The sequence below is a fragment of the Scyliorhinus torazame genome, chromosome 28 (genome assembly GCF_047496885.1).
Source record: "Scyliorhinus torazame isolate Kashiwa2021f chromosome 28, sScyTor2.1, whole genome shotgun sequence".
Taxonomy (NCBI): domain Eukaryota; kingdom Metazoa; phylum Chordata; class Chondrichthyes; order Carcharhiniformes; family Scyliorhinidae; genus Scyliorhinus; species Scyliorhinus torazame.
The window spans coordinates 11,701,764-11,722,029 of NC_092734.1; the positions used below are offsets into that span (position 1 = coordinate 11,701,764).

Here is a 20,266-nt window from a genome sequence, read left to right on the forward strand (position 1 = left end):
GAGTGTGTGTGTGTTGCTGCGAGTGTGTGTGTGTTGCTGCGAGTGTGTGTGTTGCTGTGAGTGTGTGTTGCTGCGAGTGTGTGTGTTGCTGTGAGTGTGTGTTGCTGTGAGTGTGTGTGTTGCTGTGAGTGTGTGTTGCTGTGAGTGTGTGTTGCTGCGAGTGTGTGTGTTGCTGCGAGTGTGTGTGTTGCTGCGAGTGTGTGTGTGTTGCTGCGAGTGTGTGTTGCTGCGAGTGTGTGTGTTGCTGCGAGTGTGTGTGTTGCTGCGAGTGTGTGTGTGTGTTTCTGCGAGTGTGTGTGTGTGTTGCTGCGAGTATGTGTGTGTTGCTGCGAGTGTGTGTGTGTTGCTGCGAGTGTGTGTGTTGCTGCGAGTGTGTGTTGCTGCGAGTGTGTGTTGCTGCGAGTGTGTGTTGCTGCGAGTGTGTGTGTTGCTGCGAGTGTGTGTGTGTTGCTGCGAGTGTGTGTGTTGCTGCGAGTGTGTGTGTGTTGCTGCGAGCGTGTGTGTTGCTGTGAGTGTGTGTTGCTGTGAGTGTGTGTGTTGCTGTGAGTGTGTGTGTTGCTGTGAGTGTGTGTTGCTGTGAGTGTGTGTTGCTGCGAGTGTGTGTGTTGCTGCGAGTGTGTGTGTTGCTGCGAGTGTGTGTGTGTTGCTGTGAGTGTGTGTGTTGCTGTGTGTGTGTGTTGCTGTGTGTGTGTGTTGCTGTGAGTGTGTGTTGCAGTGAGTGTGTGTTGCTGTGAGTGTGTGTTGCTGCGAGTGTGTGTGTTGCTGCGAGTGTGTGTGTTGCTGCGAGTGTGTGTGTGTTGCTGCGAGTGTGTGTGTTGCTGCGAGTGTGTGTGTTGCTGTGAGTGTGTGTGTGTTGCTGCGAGTGTGTGTGTTGCTGTGAGTGTGTGTTGCAGTGAGTGTGTGTTGCTGTGAGTGTGTGTGTTGCTGTGAGAGTGTGTGTTGCTGTGAGAGTGTGTGTTGCTGCGAGTGTGTGTGTTGCTGCGAGTGTGTGTTGCTGCGAGTGTGTGTGTTGCTGTGTGTGTGTGTTGCTGCGAGTGTGCGTGTTGCTGCGAGTGTGTGTGTTGCTGCGAGTGTGGGTGTGTTGCTGCGAGTGTGTGTGTGTTGCTGCGAGTGTGTGTGTGTTGCTGTGAGTGTGTGTTGCTGCGAGTGTGTGTGTGTTGCTGCGAGTGTGTGTGTGTTGCTGTGAGTGTGTGTTGCTGCGAGTGTGTGTGTGTTGCTGCGATTGTGTGCGTGTTGCTATGAGTGTGTGTGTTGCTGTGAGTGTGTGTGTTGCTATGAGTGTGCGTGTTGCTATGAGTGTGTGTGTTGCTGCGAGTGTGTGTGTTGCTGCGAGTGTGTGTGTGTTGCTATGAGTGTGTGTGTTGCTGTGAGTGTGTGTTGCTGCGAGTGTGTGTGTGTTGCTGCGAGTGTGTGTGTTGCTGCGAGTGTGTGTTGCTGCGAGTGTGTGTGTTGCTGCGAGTGTGTGTGTGTTGCTGTGAGTGTGCGTTGCTGCGAGTTTGTGTGTGTTGCTGTGAGTGTGTGTGTTGCTGTGAGTGTGTGTGTTGCTGTGAGTGTGTGTGTTGCTGCGAGTGTGTGTGTTGCTATGAGTGTGTGTGTTGCTATGAGTGTGTGTGTTGCTGCGAGTGTGTGTGTTGCTGCGAGTGTGTGTGTGTTGCTGTGAGTGTGCGTTGCTGCGAGTGTGTGTGTGTGTTGCTGTGAGTGTGCGTGTTGCTGCGTGTGTGTGTGTTGCTGCGAGTGTGTGTTGCTGCGTGTGTGTGTGTTGCTGTGAGTGTGTGTGTTGCTGCGAGTGTGTGTGTGTTGCTGCGAGTGTGTGTGTTGCTGCGAGTGTGTGTGTTGCTGCGAGTGTGTGTGTTGCTGCGAGTGTGTGTGTGTTGCTGCGAGTGTGTGTGTTGCTGCGTGTGTGTGTGTTGCTGCGAGTGTGTGTTGCTGCGTGTTTGTGTGTTGCTGCGAGTGTGTGTGTTGCTGCGAGTGTGTGTGTGTTGCTGCGAGTGTGTGTGTTGCTATGAGTGTGTGTTGCTGCGAGTGTGTGTTGCTGCGAATGTGTGTGCGTTGCTGCGAGTGTGTGTGTTGCTGCGAGTGTGTGTGTGTTGCTGTGAGTGTGCGTGTTGCTGCGAGTGTGCGTGTTGCTATGAGTGTGTGTGTTGCTGCGAGTGTGTGTGTGTTGCTGCGAGTGTGTGTGTGTTGCTGTGAGTGTGCGTGTTGCTGTGAGTGTGTGTGTTGCTGTGAGTGTGTGTTGCTGCGAGTGTGTGTGTGTTGCTGCGAGTGTGTGTGTGTTGCTGCGAGTGTGTGTGTTGCTGTGAGTGTGTGTTGCTGCGAGTGTGTGTGTGTTGCAGCGAGTGTGTGTGTTGCAGTGAGTGTGTGTGTTGCTGTGAGTGTGTGTGTGTTGCTGCGAGTGTGTGTGTGTTGCTGCGAGTGTGCGAGTTGCTGCGAGTGTGTGTGTGTTGCTGTGAGTGTGTGTTGCTGCAAGTGTGTGTTGCTGCGAGTGTGTGTATTGCTGCGAGTGTGCGAGTTGCTGCGAGTGTGTGTTGCTGCGAGTGTGCGAGTTGCTGCGAGTGTGTGTGTGTTGCTGCGAGTGTGTGTGTGTTGCTGCGAGTGTGCGAGTTGCTGCGAGTGTGCGAGTTGCTGCGAGTGTGTGTGTTGCTGCGAGTGTGTGTTGCTGCGAGTGTGTGTTGCTGCGAGTGTGTGTGTGTTGCTGTGAGTGTGTGTGTTGCTGTGAGTGTGTGTGTTGCTGTGAGTGTGTGTATTGCTGCGAGTGTGTGTGTTGCTGCGAGTGTGTGTATTTCTGTGAGTGTGTGTGTTGCTGTGAGTGTGTGTTGCTGCGAGTGTGTGTGTTGCTGCGAGTGTGTGTGTTGCTGCGAGTGTGCGAGTTGCTGCGAGTGTGCGAGTTGCTGCGAGTGTGCGTGTTGCTGCGAGTGTGTGTTGCTGCGAGTGTGCGTGTTGCTGCGAGTGTGCATGTTGCTGAGAGTGTGTGTGTTGCTGCGAGTGTGTGTGTTGCTGCGAGTGTGCGTGTTGCTGCGAGTGTGCGTATTGCTGCGAGTGTGCGAGTTGCTGCGAGTGTGTGTGTTGCTGCGAGTGTGTGTGTGTTGCTGCGAGTGTGCGAGTTGCTGCGAGTGTGCGAGTTGCTGCGAGTGTGTGTGTTGCTGCGAGTGTGCGAGTTGCTGCGAGTGTGTGTTGCTGCGAATGTGTGTGCGTTGCTGCGAGTGTGTGTGTTGCTGCGAGTGTGTGTGTGTTGCTGTGAGTGTGCGTGTTGCTGCGAGTGTGCGTGTTGCTATGAGTGTGTGTGTTGCTGCGAGTGTGTGTGTGTTGCTGCGAGTGTGTGTGTGTTGCTGTGAGTGTGCGTGTTGCTGTGAGTGTGTGTGTTGCTGTGAGTGTGTGTTGCTGCGAGTGTGTGTGTGTTGCTGCGAGTGTGTGTGTTGCTGTGAGTGTGTGTTGCTGCGAGTGTGTGTGTGTTGCAGCGAGTGTGTGTGTTGCAGTGAGTGTGTGTGTTGCTGTGAGTGTGTGTGTGTTGCTGCGAGTGTGTGTGTGTTGCTGCGAGTGTGCGAGTTGCTGCGAGTGTGTGTGTGTTGCTGTGAGTGTGTGTTGCTGCAAGTGTGTGTTGCTGCGAGTGTGTGTATTGCTGCGAGTGTGCGATTTGCTGCGAGTGTGTGTTGCTGCGAGTGTGCGAGTTGCTGCGAGTGTGTGTGTGTTGCTGCGAGTGTGTGTGTGTTGCTGCGAGTGTGCGAGTTGCTGCGAGTGTGCGAGTTGCTGCGAGTGTGTGTGTTGCTGCGAGTTTGTGTTGCTGCGAGTGTGTGTTGCTGCGAGTGTGTGTGTGTTGCTGTGAGTGTGTGTGTTGCTGTGAGTGTGTGTGTTGCTGTGAGTGTGTGTATTGCTGCGAGTGTGTGTGTTGCTGCGAGTGTGTGTATTTCTGTGAGTGTGTGTGTTGCTGTGAGTGTGTGTTGCTGCGAGTGTGTGTGTTGCTGCGAGTGTGTGTGTTGCTGCGAGTGTGCGAGTTGCTGCGAGTGTGCGAGTTGCTGCGAGTGTGCGTGTTGCTGCGAGTGTGTGTTGCTGCGAGTGTGCGTGTTGCTGCGAGTGTGCGTGTTGCTGAGAGTGTGCGAGTTGCTGCGAGTGTGTGTGTTGCTGCGAGTGTGCGTGTTGCTGCGAGTGTGCGTATTGCTGCGAGTGTGCGAGTTGCTGCGAGTGTGTGTGTTGCTGCGAGTGTGTGTGTGTTGCTGCGAGTGTGCGAGTTGCTGCGAGTGTGCGAGTTGCTGCGAGTGTGTGTGTTGCTGCGAGTGTGCGAGTTGCTGCGAGTGTGTGTTGCTGCGAGTGTGTGTGTGTTGCTGCGAGTGTGTGTGTGTTGCTGCGAGTGTGTGTGTTGCGGCGAGTGTGTGTGTGTTGCTGCGAGTGTGCGAGTTGCTGCGAGTGTGTGTGTGTTGCTGCGAGTGTGTGTGTTGCTGCGAGTGTGTTGTTAAGAAACAGTTACGTTCCCCAGCATTTGAGTCAGAATTGGTTTTAATTGTTTTTATTGTCACTTAAATAGCAGGCACTGTGGTGTTGGGTGCTCTGGTGCACAGATGAGCCAACACAGTTGTATGTGGTACAACTCTAATTTATTTTAACTCTTATATACAGTTCGTTCTGGATACTCTGCACGTGCTGTCTCCCAGAGTGCGTCGTGTAGCAGGTCTGTCCTTGCAGGTCTGTGCGTTGCTGCGAGTGTGTGTGTGTTGCTGTGAGTGTGTGTGTTGCTGTGAGTGTGTGTGTTGCTGTGAGTGTGTGTTGCTGTGAGTGTGTGTGTTGCTGTGAGTGTGTGTGTTGCTGTGAGTGTGTGTTGCTGTGAGTGTGTGTGTTGCTGTGAGTGTGTGTTGCTGCGAGTGTGTGTGTTGCTGCGAGTGTGTGTGTTGCTGCGAGTGTGTGTGTGTTGCTGTGAGTGTGTGTGTTGCTGTGAGTGTGTGTTGCTGTGTGTGTGTGTTGCTGTGAGTGGGTGTTGCAGTGAGTGTGTGTTGCTGTGAGTGTGTGTTGCTGCGAGTGTGTGTGTTGCTGCGAGTGTGTGTGTGTTGCTGCGAGTGTGTGTGTTGCTGCGAGTGTGTGTGTTGCTGTGAGTGTGTGTGTGTTGCTGCGAGTGTGTGTGTTGCTGTGAGTGTGTGTTGCAGTGAGTGTGTGTTGCTGTGAGTGTGTGTGTTGCTGTGAGAGTGTGTGTTGCTGCGAGTGTGTGTGTGTTGCTGCGAGTGTGTGTGTTGCTGCGAGTGTGTGTTGCTGCGAGTGTGTGTGTTGCTGTGTGTGTGTGTTGCTGCGAGTGTGCGTGTTGCTGCGAGTGTGCGTGTTGCTGCGAGTGTGTGTGTTGCTGCGAGTGTGGGTGTGTTGCTGCGAGTGTGTGTGTGTTGCTGCGAGTGTGTGTGTGTTGCTGTGAGTGTGTGTGTGTTGCTGCGAGTGTGTGTGTGTTGCTGTGAGTGTGTGTTGCTGCGAGTGTGTGTGTGTTGCTGCGATTGTGTGCGTGTTGCTATGAGTGTGTGTGTTGCTGTGAGTGTGTGTGTTGCTATGAGTGTGCGTGTTGCTATGAGTGTGTGTGTTGCTGTGAGTGTGTGTGTTGCTATGAGTGTGCGTGTTGCTATGAGTGTGTGTGTTGCTGCGAGTGTGTGTGTTGCTGCGAGTGTGTGTGTGTTGCTATGAGTGTGTGTGTTGCTGTGAGTGTGTGTTGCTGCGAGTGTGTGTGTGTTGCTGCGAGTGTGTGTGTTGCTGTGAGTGTGTGTTGCTGCGAGTGTGTGTGTTGCTGCGAGTGTGTGTGTGTTGCTGTGAGTGTGCGTTGCTGCGAGTTTGTGTGTGTTGCTGTGAGTGTGTGTGTTGCTGTGAGTGTGTGTGTTGCTGTGAGTGTGTGTGTTGCTGCGAGTGTGTTGCTATGAGTGTGTGTGTTGCTATGAGTGTGTGTGTTGCTGCGAGTGTGTGTGTTGCTGCGAGTGTGTGTGTGTTGCTGTGAGTGTGCGTTGCTGCGAGTGTGTGTGTGTGTTGCTGTGAGTGTGCGTGTTGCTGCGTGTGTGTGTGTTGCTGCGAGTGTGTGTTGCTGCGTGTGTGTGTGTTGCTGTGAGTGTGTGTGTTGCTGCGAGTGTGTGTGTGTTGCTGCGAGTGTGTGTGTTGCTGCGAGTGTGTGTGTTGCTGCGAGTGTGTGTGTTGCTGCGAGTGTGTGTGTGTTGCTGCGAGTGTGTGTGTTGCTGCGTGTGTGTGTGTTGCTGCGAGTGTGTGTTGCTGCGTGTGTGTGTGTTGCTGCGAGTGTGTGTGTTGCTGCGAGTGTGTGTTGCTGCGAGTGTGTGTTGCTGCGAATGTGTGTGTGTTGCTGCGAGTGTGTGTGTTGCTGCGAGTGTGTGTGTGTTGCTGTGAGTGTGCGTGTTGCTGCGAGTGTGCGTGTTGCTATGAGTGTGTGTGTTGCTGCGAGTGTGTGTGTGTTGCTGCGAGTGTGTGTGTGTTGCTGTGAGTGTGCGTGTTGCTGTGAGTGTGTGTGTTGCTGTGAGTGTGTGTTGCTGCGAGTGTGTGTGTGTTGCTGCGAGTGTGTGTGTTGCTGTGAGTGTGTGTTGCTGCGAGTGTGTGTGTGTTGCAGCGAGTGTGTGTGTTGCAGTGAGTGTGTGTGTTGCTGTGAGTGTGTGTGTGTTGCTGCGAGTGTGTGTGTGTTGCTGCGAGTGTGCGAGTTGCTGCGAGTGTGTGTGTGTTGCTGTGAGTGTGTGTTGCTGCAAGTGTGTGTTGCTGCGAGTGTGTGTATTGCTGCGAGTGTGCGAGTTGCTGCGAGTGTGTGTTGCTGCGAGTGTGCGAGTTGCTGCGAGTGTGTGTGTGTTGCTGCGAGTGTGTGTGTGTTGCTGCGAGTGTGCGAGTTGCTGCGAGTGTGCGAGTTGCTGCGAGTGTGTGTGTTGCTGCGAGTGTGTGTTGCTGCGAGTGTGTGTGTGTTGCTGCGAGTGTGTGTGTGTTGCTGTGAGTGTGTGTGTTGCTGTGAGTGTGTGTGTTGCTCTGAGTGTGTGTATTGCTGCGAGTGTGTGTGTTGCTGCGAGTGTGTGTATTTCTGTGAGTGTGTGTGTTGCTGCGAGTGTGTGTGTGTTGCTGCGAGTGTGTGTGTGTTGCTGTGAGTGTGCGTGTTGCTGTGAGTGTGTGTGTTGCTGTGAGTGTGTGTTGCTGCGAGTGTGTGTGTGTTGCTGCGAGTGTGTGTGTTGCTGTGAGTGTGTGTTGCTGCGAGTGTGTGTGTGTTGCAGCGAGTGTGTGTGTTGCAGTGAGTGTGTGTGTTGCTGTGAGTGTGTGTGTGTTGCTGCGAGTGTGTGTGTGTTGCTGCGAGTGTGCGAGTTGCTGCGAGTGTGTGTGTGTTGCTGTGAGTGTGTGTTGCTGCAAGTGTGTGTTGCTGCGAGTGTGTGTATTGCTGCGAGTGTGCGAGTTGCTGCGAGTGTGTGTTGCTGCGAGTGTGCGAGTTGCTGCGAGTGTGTGTGTGTTGCTGCGAGTGTGTGTGTGTTGCTGCGAGTGTGCGAGTTGCTGCGAGTGTGCGAGTTGCTGCGAGTGTGTGTGTTGCTGCGAGTGTGTGTTGCTGCGAGTGTGTGTGTGTTGCTGCGAGTGTGTGTGTGTTGCTGTGAGTGTGTGTGTTGCTGTGAGTGTGTGTGTTGCTCTGAGTGTGTGTATTGCTGCGAGTGTGTGTGTTGCTGCGAGTGTGTGTATTTCTGTGAGTGTGTGTGTTGCTGTGAGTGTGTGTTGCTGCGAGTGTGTGTGTTGCTGCGAGTGTGTGTGTTGCTGCGAGTGTGCGAGTTGCTGCGAGTGTGCGAGTTGCTGCGAGTGTGCGAGTTGCTGCGAGTGTGTGTTGCTGCGAGTGTGCGTGTTGCTGCGAGTGTGCGTGTTGCTGAGAGTGTGCGAGTTGCTGCGAGTGTGTGTGTTGCTGCGAGTGTGCGTGTTGCTGCGAGTGTGCGTGTTGCTGCGAGTGTGCGAGTTGCTGCGAGTGTGTGTGTTGCTGCGAGTGTGTGTTGCTGCGAGTGTGTGTGTGTTGCTGCGAGTGTGCGAGTTGCTGCGAGTGTGCGAGTTGCTGCGAGTGTGCGAGTTGCTGCGAGTGTGTGTTGCTGCGAGTGTGTGTGTGTTGCTGCGAGTGTGCGTGTTGCGGCGAGTGTGTGTGTGTTGCTGCGAGTGTGCGAGTTGCTGCGAGTGTGAGTGTGTTGCTGCGAGTGTGTGTGTTGCTGCGAGTGTGTTGTTAAGAAACAGTTACGTTCCCCAGCATTTGAGTCAGAATTGGTTTTAATTGTTTTTATTGTCACTTAAATAGCAGGCACTGTGGTGTTGGGTGCTCTGGTGCACAGATGAGCCAACACAGTTGTATGTGGTACAACTCTAATTTATTTTAACTCTTATATACAGTTCGTTCTGGATACTCTGCACGTGCTGTCTCCCAGAGTGCGTCGTGTAGCAGGTCTGTCCTTGCAGGTCTGTGCGTTGCTGCGAGTGTGTGTGTGTTGCTGTGAGTGTGTGTGTTGCTGTGAGTGTGTGTGTTGCTGTGAGTGTGTGTGTTGCTGCGAGTGTGTGTGTTGCTATGAGTGTGTGTGTTGCTATGAGTGTGTGTGTTGCTGCGAGTGTGTGTGTTGCTGCGAGTGTGTGTGTGTTGCTGTGAGTGTGCGTTGCTGCGAGTGTGTGTGTGTGTTGCTGTGAGTGTGCGTGTTGCTGCGTGTGTGTGTGTTGCTGCGAGTGTGTGTGTTGCTGCGAGTGTGTGTGTTGCTGCGAGTGTGTGTGTGTTGCTGCGAGTGTGTGTGTTGCTGCGTGTGTGTGTGTTGCTGCGAGTGTGTGTTGCTGCATGTGTGTGTGTTGCTGCGAGTGTGTGTGTTGCTGCGAGTGTGTGTGTGTTGCTGCGAGTGTGTGTTGCTATGAGTGTGTGTTGCTGCGAGTGTGTGTTGCTGCGAATGTGTGTGTGTTGCTGCGAGTGTGTGTGTTGCTGCGAGTGTGTGTGTGTTGCTGTGAGTGTGCGTGTTGCTATGAGTGTGTGTGTTGCTGTGAGTGTGTGTGTGTTGCTGCGAGTGTGTGTGTGTTGCTGTGAGTGTGCGTGTTGCTGTGAGTGTGTGTGTTGCTGTGAGTGTGTGTTGCTGCGAGTGTGTGTGTGTTGCTGCGAGTGTGTGTGTTGCTGTGAGTGTGTGTTGCTGCGAGTGTGTGTGTGTTGCTGCGAGTGTGTGTGTTGCTGTGAGTGTGTGTGTTGCTGCGAGTGTGTGTGTGTTGCTGCGAGTGTGTGTGTGTTGCTGCGAGTGTGCGAGTTGCTGCGAGTGTGTGTGTGTTGCTGTGAGTGTGTGTTGCTGCAAGTGTGTGTTGCTGCGAGTGTGTGTATTGCTGCGAGTGTGCGAGTTGCTGCGAGTGTGTGTTGCTGCGAGTGTGCGAGTTGCTGCGAGTGTGTGTGTGTTGCTGCGAGTGTGTGTGTGTTGCTGCGAGTGTGCGAGTTGCTGCGAGTGTGCGAGTTGCTGCGAGTGTGCGTGTTGCTGCGAGTGTGTGTTGCTGCGAGTGTGTGTTGCTGCGAGTGTGTGTGTGTTGCTGTGAGTGTGTGTGTTGCTGTGAGTGTGTGTGTTGCTGTGAGTGTGTGTATTGCTGCGAGTGTGTGTGTTGCTGCGAGTGTGTGTATTTCTGTGAGTGTGTGTGTTGCTGTGAGTGTGTGTTGCTGCGAGTGTGTGTGTTGCTGCGAGTGTGCGAGTTGCTGCGAGTGTGCGAGTTGCTGCGAGTGTGCGTGTTGCTGCGAGTGTGTGTTGCTGCGAGTGTGCGTGTTGCTGCGAGTGTGCGTGTTGCTGAGAGTGTGCGAGTTGCTGCGAGTGTGTGTGTTGCTGCGAGTGTGCGTGTTGCTGCGAGTGTGCGTGTTGCTGCGAGTGTGCGTGTTGCTGCGAGTGTGCGTGTTGCTGCGAGTGTGCGAGTTGCTGCGAGTGTGTGTGTTGCTGCGAGTGTGTGTTGCTGCGAGTGTGTGTGTGTTGCTGCGAGTGTGCGAGTTGCTGCGAGTGTGTGTGTTGCTGCGAGTGTGCGAGTTGCTGCGAGTGTGCGTTGCTGCGAGTGTGTGTGTGTTGCTGCGAGTGTGTGTGTTGCTGCGAGTGTGTGTGTGTTGCTGCGAGTGTGTGTGTGTTGCTGCGAGTGTGTGTGTTGCTGCGAGTGTGTTGTTAAGAAACAGTTACGTTCCCCAGCATTTGAGTCAGAATTGGTTTTAATTGTTTTTATTGTCACTTAAATAGCAGGCACTGTGGTGTTGGGTGCTCTGGTGCACAGACGAGCCAACACAGTTGTATGTGGTACAACTCTAATTTATTTTAACTCTTATATACAGTTCGTTCTGGATACTCTGCACGTGCTGTCTCCCAGAGTGCGTCGTGTAGCAGGTCTGTCCTTGTCCTCGTCTCCAGCTAATACTGTCCACCAGGTGTCGTGTTTGTGCTTTTATATGTTTCCTGTCTTTGTCTGTGATTGGTTGTGGTGTTGTGTGTTCTGATTTGTCTGTTGGTGTGTCTATCATGATGTGTGTGTTTGAATATCATGACATCCCCCCTTTTTACAAAGATATGTGCCTATGTGGTTATAAATATAATCGTGTCGTGAGTGCATCTAAGAGTGTGTGTGTGTGTTGTGTACAGCGTGTGTATATGATGTAACTATTTACATGGGGCGATGTCGGGTGCGTCACACTAACAAGGTTGTACCATAACAAAACATGAATGCGAGAAAAAAAAAAAAACTTGAACAGTGGTCCGGTCAGACGATATCTGGAACGATAAACAACAACAGGTTATAATATAGAAGTTTGACTTTTTGAACGTATGAACAGCGTTATAAGTCCAGTCTAATGGGTGACCGCCTCAAGAATAGGCTGGTCCTCAAGCCGGTTCAGCTGTGGAGATTTGGGGTCACACTGGTTCACATTGGACTGTTGGAGGTGATGTTGTTGCCGAAGTCTCTACTTTTCCATTTGTTGTACTTCGTGCAGTGCTTGGTTTTTCATTTGTGCAAATATAACATTCAACATCTTTGTTAGTGTTGCCTTGGCTGTGGTTTGGTTTACTAAGTTTTTTTGCTGGCCAGGTGAATATTGTAGCACGTTCTAATAGCCTGTAACACAGTTCCTTCGTGTATTTCTATGTGCTGAGATGTTACTGTAGTTCGTAAGGCCTTAATTATCTGCAACTGAACACCTTCGTCGGTTTGTGGTCCTTGAGAACAACCACACATTGTCTCTGTAATTCTATCAATTAATTTCTGTAAACAGTCAGATGATGTGCTGACTATGTGGGGACATTTCGACTGGCATGCCAACTCAAAAGGGAGAAAATACTTGTCTGCTTCAATAAAGTTTGCCCTGGATTTGACAGGTGGCAAGGTCCCAGGAACAGCCTTAGCTTCTGCATGGGGAGGATTTTAGCTGCTGTGGCCTGGTCACGGGTGGCGATAGAAGGGGCATGATCCATGGCATCTCCATGAAGTCATCCTTGGGAACCAGTGGAGGATCCGGTGTGTGCGTACGGTTCAGTTGCGAGCGTGGAAGGCGGCGCAAAGCTCTCTGATTGCGCCTACGCACCAATCCATCCGCCCTGCATGCCAGGAACACGGTGGAGTCTTTTTTCTTTTTATGTTTGTGGTGGACGGCATCTTGTAGCCGATGGGTCGTTGCCATCGAAGAAGCACCATCACTAATGTTATGCAAGGCGATGACTGTGCCAGATGTGGAAGTTGGCCGAGACCGTGCACGCTGGTTCCGGCCACCTGCTGTGCCGGAAGGGCAACTCCGCAGAGAAACGTCGAAGCATGTCGCCTTGGAGAGAGAATTGTTGCTCGCATCAACGTCTGGCGATGGCGCGAATTGGTGTGTCTGTCTTGGACCGCCGGTGCTGGTCGCCACTGCCGACCCAGTGGGACTGCCACGCGATCCATTCCCTGTCGCCGTGGCATCCGCTGTCACCCTGAGCGTGCCATCACCGAGGCCGCGACACCGCCCGTCCAGAGCAAGGTCTGGCGTGCGCGAATCACAGTCGGCGCTTGGCTGCTCCCCATCTGGAGTCCGGTCTGCCTTCCGTCGATGCTCCCCGTCCGGAGTCCCAACAGGTTCACTGGAGGAAGCCGAGATTCCCTGAAGCTGCACTTCTGGAGTTGGAACATGCAGGAATGCACCGACCAGTGGAGAGGCTTGAGCCATCGAGGGTGGAAGCGGTGCGCCGCCACCGCAGTCGTCAGTGGTCCCACCGTGATCGTCGAGTGCCTCGGTACGCACTAGGCGAGGTCTGTCACCTTGCACCTTTTGCATGGGAAGTGGGATGCTGTCGTCACTCGTCTCACATCCCGTGGATAGATCCTCATTAGCAGCTTGCTGTTCACTATGGTTGGGTGAATTGTCAGAGTTTTCATCTGGTGGTGCACACCATGTCGGTGGACTGTCATTGTCTTGCCGTTGTCCTTCATTTGGGCTTTTCTTCTTTGAAATTTAAATTTTCCCCCAGACATTGCAGAACCTTGTTTATTACCCCCAAATTCTCCCATATGCATGGTCTCGAATATAGGATCCAATGTTCCTATCGACATTGTACTATTTTCCAAAGAACATTCCGTTTCACTTTTCTTCTCAGGTACCTCATATGTATCTTTGTCTAATGTACATGCCTTCATGGTCTCTGGGTCTGATTTTGCTGGGACTGGCATGGTCACAGTCTCTCTTTTACTGTTCTCAATTGCCCACATTATACTCCCCATACATAACTGCTTAATCACTGGGGTTAGTGTGGTACAATGGATAATCGGGTCGACCGTATCTGCATCTTCACCATTAGTGGAAAGCACACTTGGTTCACTTGAAACTGCTGCGGGTTTTAAATTCGTTATCTGGCTACTCGATGTCGGTGTCCTCGGGATTCTTGCTCCAATGTTCTGCTCATTGATCAGTGGAGTGTGTTTAGATTCAATGCAGTTAATGTTCCCTTCAAGGTTTGAAGAGTCATTACTGACTAACTGCTGGTCTCCGAAGTTGGGACTCTGCGGTGTTGAGTTGAAGGGAGACATTTGTCCCTGCTGTAGGTATGATTCAGGTTGTGTTATTTCCATTAACTGAGGATCAATGTCTTGTCCATTTTTTTTTTCGTACTAAAACACTGGCAATTCTCAGTCTGCTCCTTGCAAGTTAAAAATACAGGTAATTTCTTTAGCAAATCCTCAGTATCCTTCTGTGACCGTGCAGCATTATTAATCTCTGTTCGGCTACAATGATTCTGAAGGTCAGCGCATGAACCTTTTTTCTTCGGGCTTGGAAGAGGAGATTCCTTTGGCTTGTCTTCAGTTGGGCTTGAACATTCATCAGCGCTGTGCCCTTCATTGTAGCATGAGAGACCGTCATGGTCATGCTGCTGTGTAGTGGAGCATGGTAGGCTGTCATGGCCTTCGCGCTGTTCACGTGAGCATGGCAGACTTGCATCGTCTGCCGCTGGTTGGTCAGGAGAGGTTGCTAGACCCTCATGGTCTTGTTCCTGCAAGGACTGCGCATCGGAGTCAAGCGTTTTTTCTTTTGTGGAGTCTGTCCACGAGATTGCTGTGGAGGCTTGTGACACTGGAGTCACTTCTTGTTCGTGCAAGGACTGCACTCTGGAGTCTTGCATGTCTTCTTTCATAGAGTCGGGAACGCTGAGCGGGACGTGGACCACGCTCTGTGTGGCAGCAGGGCGCTCTCCGTGTGCTTGCACCGCTCCCTGTCTGTTAATGTCAGGCTGCAGCATCATCCGGCACTGATAAGTTGGGACGTCATATCTGCTGGATTGAAGATCTTCAAATCCGAAAAATGAATCCGCATCTGCGTCGGATTCAATGTGGGGGCCGCCAATGTGCAACACGAAAGGTTCGTCCGAGTCATAGTCGTATAGGACCACGGAGCTGTCATTGGGCTCGCGAGGTCCCGAAACACTGTAAAGATCGTCATCGAAGTATTCGAGGTCGGAATCATCGGCTTGTGCGTAGGTAACTGCTTGTTGCAGGGTTCTTCGGAGGTCAAATTCATCTCCTGGGTCAATTTGCGGCAATGTGCTGTCATTCCAGGTGAGGGAAGGTTGTTTTACAGCTTTAACAGATTTTTGTTTTTTTGATTTGGGACGTTTCCCTTTTAAATTGGATTTGGGACGTTTCCCCTTTAAATTGGTGCGGTCTGGGGCCTCTGACACCCTGACGCTCGGTATGTAGCACGTAGGAAGCGACTGCGCATGCTCAGATCGCTGTTCCTTTACCGATGGCCGTTTTCTTGACTGCGCATGCGCAGCATCTCGCGCATGCGCAAACGAAACTTCCGGTTCTGCGCACTGCTCGCGCAACTGTGCTAGCGTGATACCTTTAGCAAGATGGCCACCGACCTCGACCCAGCCCTCTCTCAGGCCCGGGATTTCGGCCTCTGGGAATTCGGCCTCCGGGATCCCGGCCACGAGGTGAGTACTGCCGCTTTTCTTACGTTTACTTGCCGATTGGATTGCGTTTTCTTCACAGTACTTGGCGAATTTGTCCAGGACTGCCTGGTAATCGTACCTTTGCTGCCTCCTGAAGAACCTGAACCTTGTGAATATTTCTCTTGCCCTTGCACCGGCGATGGTGAGGAGAAATTCAATTTTTTCGCTATCATCCAAGTTTTGGAGTTCAGCTGCCACCAGGAACAATTCGAGCACTTGCCGGAATCGCCGCCAGTTTTCGCGGAGATCGCCGTGGCACTGGAGCGGCTGCGGAACCAGGAGCTGTAACATTTTGCCTGGGCACTGCTGGTTGTCTGTGTACACTGAGGTATGCCGGCAGGTATCGATCCACTCCTGTACCATGTGGTGTTGGGTGCTCTGGTGCACAGATGAGCCAACACAGTTGTATGTGGTACAACTCTATTTTATTTTAACTCTTATATACAGTTCGTTCTGGATACTCTGCACATGCTGTCTCCCTGAGTGTGTCGTGTAGCAGGTCTGTCCTTGTCCTCGTCTCCAGCTAATACTGTCCACCAGGTGTCGTGTTTGTGCTTTTATATGTTTCTTGTCTTTGTCTGTGATTGGTTGTGGTGTTGTGTGTTCTGGTTTGTCTGTTGGTGTGCCTATCATGATGTGTGTGTTTGAATATCATGACAGGCACCATATAAATAAAAGGGATACATGTGGCACTGGGGGTGTTGATGGTAAAGTGATGACTGCACAGAATAAATCTGGGCTTGATGAAGTTAAGATTTGCTTTCTCGTCCTATTGGCAGAGTTGCTGTTGGAACTTAACATCTGTGTGTGTTGCAATGTGTGTGTGTTCGTGTGTGTGTTGCTGTGTGTGTGTTGTTGCGTGTGTCTTGCTGTTTGTGTGTGTTTGTGTGTCTTGCTGTGTGTGTGCCTATGTTGCAGTGTGTGTGTTTGTGTGTATGTTGCAGTGTGTATGTTGCAGTGTGTGCGTTTGTGTGTATATTGCAGTGTGTCCCTCAGTGTTGCCGTAGGTTTTGGCGCGCACAAACGCGGGAGGCCTCAAAAAGCGCGCAAAACGGCCGCCCTCGTCCAGGCCGCGGGCCGGGAGAAACTCGATTCCTGGATGGGCTCGGCCTCGTGGGTGGCCTGGCTTGCCGATTCGATCGCTTGGGACCCCCTCCGTGCCGATTCTGTCGCCTGAAATTGGGCATAGCGGCTGGTCGCATTTTCATTCAGGACACAGGCTTCAACTGCAGGTACGAAGGTCAGGCCTTTCATTTTTAGAAGCTGCTTGCGTAGGCCACTGGAGGCAACGCCAAAAACGATCTGGTCCCGGATCATGGACTCTGAGGTGGTGTCGTAACCGCAGGACTGCGCGAGTATGCGGAGGTGCGTCAGGAAGGACTGAAGGAGCTCATCCTTACCTTGCAGGCGCTGCTGAAAGATATACCTCTCAAAGCTTTCATTGACCTCAACGTTGAAGTGCTTGTCGAGCTTGAGGAGGACCGTGTCATATTTAGATTTGTTCTCGCCTTCCGCGAACACCAAGGAGTTGTATACATCGATGGCGTGCTGACCTGCGGTAGTGAGGAGCATGGCAATCTTTGTTTCGTCCGAGGCGCCCTGTTTTTCATTGGCTTGCATGAAGAGTTCGAATCGCTGCTTGAAGAGCTTCCAATTTGTGCCCAGGTTCCCAGCGACTTGCAACGGCTGCGGTTTGTTACGGGTGTCCATGGCTCAGGATGGCAGATTTGCCGGTAGGTATCGATTCACTCACTGGTACCCTGAGGTGTTGGGTGCTCTGAGGTACAGCCGAACCAACACGGTTGCGATTGGTACAACGCAGTTTTATTCCAACTAACTATTTACACATCTGACTTGGTACTCAGCACGTTGTGACTGTGTGAGTGTCTTGCTAATGAGGTCCTGGCCCTGTGCTGTCTCCAGATGGACTGGCCAGGAAGTGTCGTGTTTCTTGTCTTATACTGTGTCTGCTCTTGTCTGTGATTGGCTGTCGTGTTATGTGTGCTAATTGGTCTGTTGGTCTGACTATCATTATGTATGTGTTATGATGTATGTTTGAATATCATGACACACAGGACCTGCTCATAGAATCAAACCGTGCAGAAGAAGGCCATTCAACCCATCCCATCGGTACCCTCTCTTGTAAAGAGGTGTCCAATTAGTCCGACCGCTCTGCTCTGTCCCCATAGCCTGGCCAACGTGTCCTCTTCAAATATTTATCCAACCTTCATTTGAAAATCATTATGATAAAATTATCGCTCCCACTGCGGCACAGTGGTTAGCACTGCTGCCTCACAGCGCCAGGAACCGGGGTTCAATTCCAGCCTGGGGTGACTGTCTGTGTGGAGTTTGCACTTTCTCCCCGTGTCTGGGGTTTCCTCCGGATGTTCCGGTTTCCTCCCACAGTCCAAAGTTGTACAGGTTAGACGGATTGGCTACTCTAATTGTCCCTTTGTTCAATGCGCAGGGTTACGGGGATTGGATGGTGGAGTGGACCTGGGTGGGGTGGTCTTACGGAAAGTCCAGTGCAGACACGATGGGCCGAACGGCCTCCTTCTGCACGCTAGAGTATCTATGGATTATCGAACCGTCTTCCACTAGTCTCGGAGTGTGTCCCATCTCATAGTAACTCACTGAATAATAAAATGTCCCGTGAGGCTAGATTTTATGGGGGGGGGGGGGGGGGGGGGGTTGGGGTAGTGGGGCGATGGGGGAGCTTACTGCAATGTTTCCCCACCCAGACGAAAAGTCGGCTCCAAAATCGACCGACTTAAAACAAGGACGGTCTTAACGAGGTTAGGGTTGGACTTCCACCACACAGTGGGAGGAGGTCCCACCCTCAAGAGCTGCTCGCCAACCCGATTGGCCGGCAGATCTAGCAGTTCCAGCAGTGCCACGAGTCAGCAGTGGGCACTGATGAGACTGCAAGGGTACCTTGGGATGAAGAGGCCATGGCCTCTGGAGAGAGCGGTGGTTTTGGGCAGGGTTGGATTGTAGAACATATGGGGAGAGGGGTAGCAGGTGCTGGGTTTTGGAGGCCATATAGACCACAAAAGGGGTACCATTCTGGGAACATTACCCCCCCCCCCCCCATCCCCCTGCTTGTCAGTACATTTTGTTCCCAGATTATGTGCTTTGGAGATGAGAAAACAGAGTTGCCGGCGCCGAACAAATCCTAGGAACCAACTTTGAAAGAAGTCGGTTTGATTGGCTAACTGGCAACCTGTGGATTGGCCAGGAACAGTGTTCTGCCTGACAACAGTCAGTGATTGGTTCCTGCGTGATGCTTTCTGAGAGAACTGGGAAGAAATGTTTAGACCTTAGAAGTGAAAGGGGCAGTCTTGCCCTCTCTCTCTCACTGTGAAAGTAAAGAACTGCTTTATTGTTCTAAAACCAGTGAGTGCCTTGCACATCTTTCCTTTTAAACCTGGAATGATGCTGAGTCTGCTGAGAAATTGGACAACCTTTCCAGTGAAAACCATTTCAAACCTAAAAGGAAGAAGTACCAAAATGAAAGCCTGAACTTCAGAAAGACATTGACTGGAAGTCATCCCAGTGCATCTGATGCACGATCAATGACCACTAAAGCGCGGTTGTCGTCCAACTGAAGGCTTTAATAAGCTAGATGTTTCCCCTAGCAGCTCAGGTACAGAATGAGGGCTGCTGGGGCGGCACGTGCTCTTATACCCCGCCTATCAGGGCGGAGCTATTATCCACTCTAGCCAACAGCAAGCATATAGGTTCTACCAATGGTACTTCAGCCTCTCAGGTACCGTAATACCTATAATACCACAGCACCAAAGATCCTTTATCCTTTTATTTTTATTAATATTGTCTTCACCTCTCAACCATCCTTTTCCACTCTGTGTTGTTTGGCTGTGTAGAGAGTTGAAGTAGTTAGCAATGGGGGTGGGGGGGGGGGGGGGGTGTTGGTTGGGAAAGGAGTATGACATAGTTGCATTTTTCTGGCAGTTTAATTATAATACTGTACATAATAAAAGGTTATTTGTGTTAAGTTTACAACCTGGCAACTGCAGTTTATTGGGCTCGGCCAAGGATCTCAGGTATTTTAAATAAAATCTAATTTCACTTGTGTTGCGACTCCAGGTCAAGTGGGGGGGGGAATTGACCCCGCCCTAGCCCAGGGGGTGGTGACACTGTTAATGGCATTTTTTTCAAAATGGACAGAGGGGTCAGGAAGGCAGTAGGCTAGCCGCCCATCATATTTTATGTGGACCCCACCTACCAAAAACAGGCCCAACGGAGTGGCCATAACATTCAGTCCTATTCTTTCCTCTGGTTCTTTTGCCAATTCCTTTGACGCACACCCATCCTGGCCCCTACTCCGCGATACACAGACACACAACAATTACACATGCATGCACAGATACACACAGTCACACAGCACACGCATGCACACACCCGATCACACCCATGCATTCAAGCTCGCACACACACGATCCAGCACACTCACGCCACTCACACACCCAGGCACTCTCACACTCACACACCCAGGCACTCTCACACTCACACACCCAGGCACTCTCACACTCACACACCCAGGCACTCTCACATTCACACACCCAGGCACTCTCACACTCACACACCCAGGCACTCTCACACTCACACACCCAGGCACTCTCACACTCACACACCCAGGCACTCTCACACTCACACACCCAGGCACTCTCACACTCAGGCACTCTCACACTCACACACCCAGGCACTCTCACACTCACACACCCAGGCACTCTCACACTCACACACCCAGGCAGTCTCACACACACACACACACAGGCACTCTCACACTCACACACCCAGGCAGTCTCACACACACACACACAGGCAGTCTCACACACACACACACCACACACACACACACCACATACACACACCCTTCCTACCCTCTTCCCACTTTGCGCTTCTGTTTTTCTGCTGTTTTCCTTCCAAATCCATCTGATTTTACCCATATTCTTGTGACTTCTGTCAAATTTTACAAACAATTCTTTACAAAGGGTTTTAAAATGAACGTATAAATACACATTACGGGCACGATTTAACAAAAAGAAAGTGTCCCGATTTAGTGAGATATCATGAGGCGAGGCAAACCGGGTAAATCTCGTGAGAGGCATCTCATCGAGTTGGACGTGACGCGGCCGTTAGATCGGGCCCTGCAACTTTGTTTCCTGGTAAGTGAAGAGTCTGACCCCAAACACGCAAAGGACAATTTCTTTCTGACGAAGCCTATGTTTTGTTGCAGGTTGAAAAGCACCCAGAGGTATGCACTGCAGCTCCTCCGGACCTTCACTCACAGTGCCAGTGTCGTAAGTACTTGATCATTTCCAGCTCTTTGACCTCCTTCCAACAAATTATCAAGCTCGTTATGCTAGAGGAATGGACATAGCGAAGTGTGGAAACCATTTTCCATTTGGCATCTTGTGTCAACATCAAATGCTCCCTCTTTAGGAATGCCACATTTTTGGACACAGAATGAAGTTTCCCACACACCAACAAGCACATCGCAATAACCATCAGTTATTTAACCAGGATGGATTAGAGAAGGGTGGGACACATACATCTAGTTTCTAAAAAAGCATAGAATTAGGTTAGAGAAAGAGAAAAATAAAGACTTGCATTTATATAGCGTCTTTCCCGACCACTGGAAGTCTCAAACTGCCTTACAGCCAATGAAACACTTTTGAGGTGTAGTCACTGGTGTAATGTAGAAAACACAGCAACCAATTTGCACACAGCAAGGTCGCACAAAGAGCAATGTGACAATGGCTGGATAATCTATTTTTGTGATTTTGATTGAGTGATAAATATTGGCCTGAATTCTTTTGCTTTTAATGTTTGAAACAGGGTTG

General features: G+C 51.4%; 1 protein-coding gene across 1 annotated transcript in view; it reads left to right on the forward strand.

The window, feature by feature from the left end:
* The window catches only part of LOC140403524 (heparan-alpha-glucosaminide N-acetyltransferase), a 358,411-nt gene that overhangs the window by 141,254 nt on the left and 196,891 nt on the right, over window positions 1-20,266 (forward strand). The window contains exon 6 of the mRNA XM_072491483.1: window positions 19,660-19,723. Within this exon, the coding sequence (XP_072347584.1) occupies window positions 19,660-19,723 (64 nt within the window). The remainder of the gene's footprint in view (window positions 1-19,659; window positions 19,724-20,266) is intronic.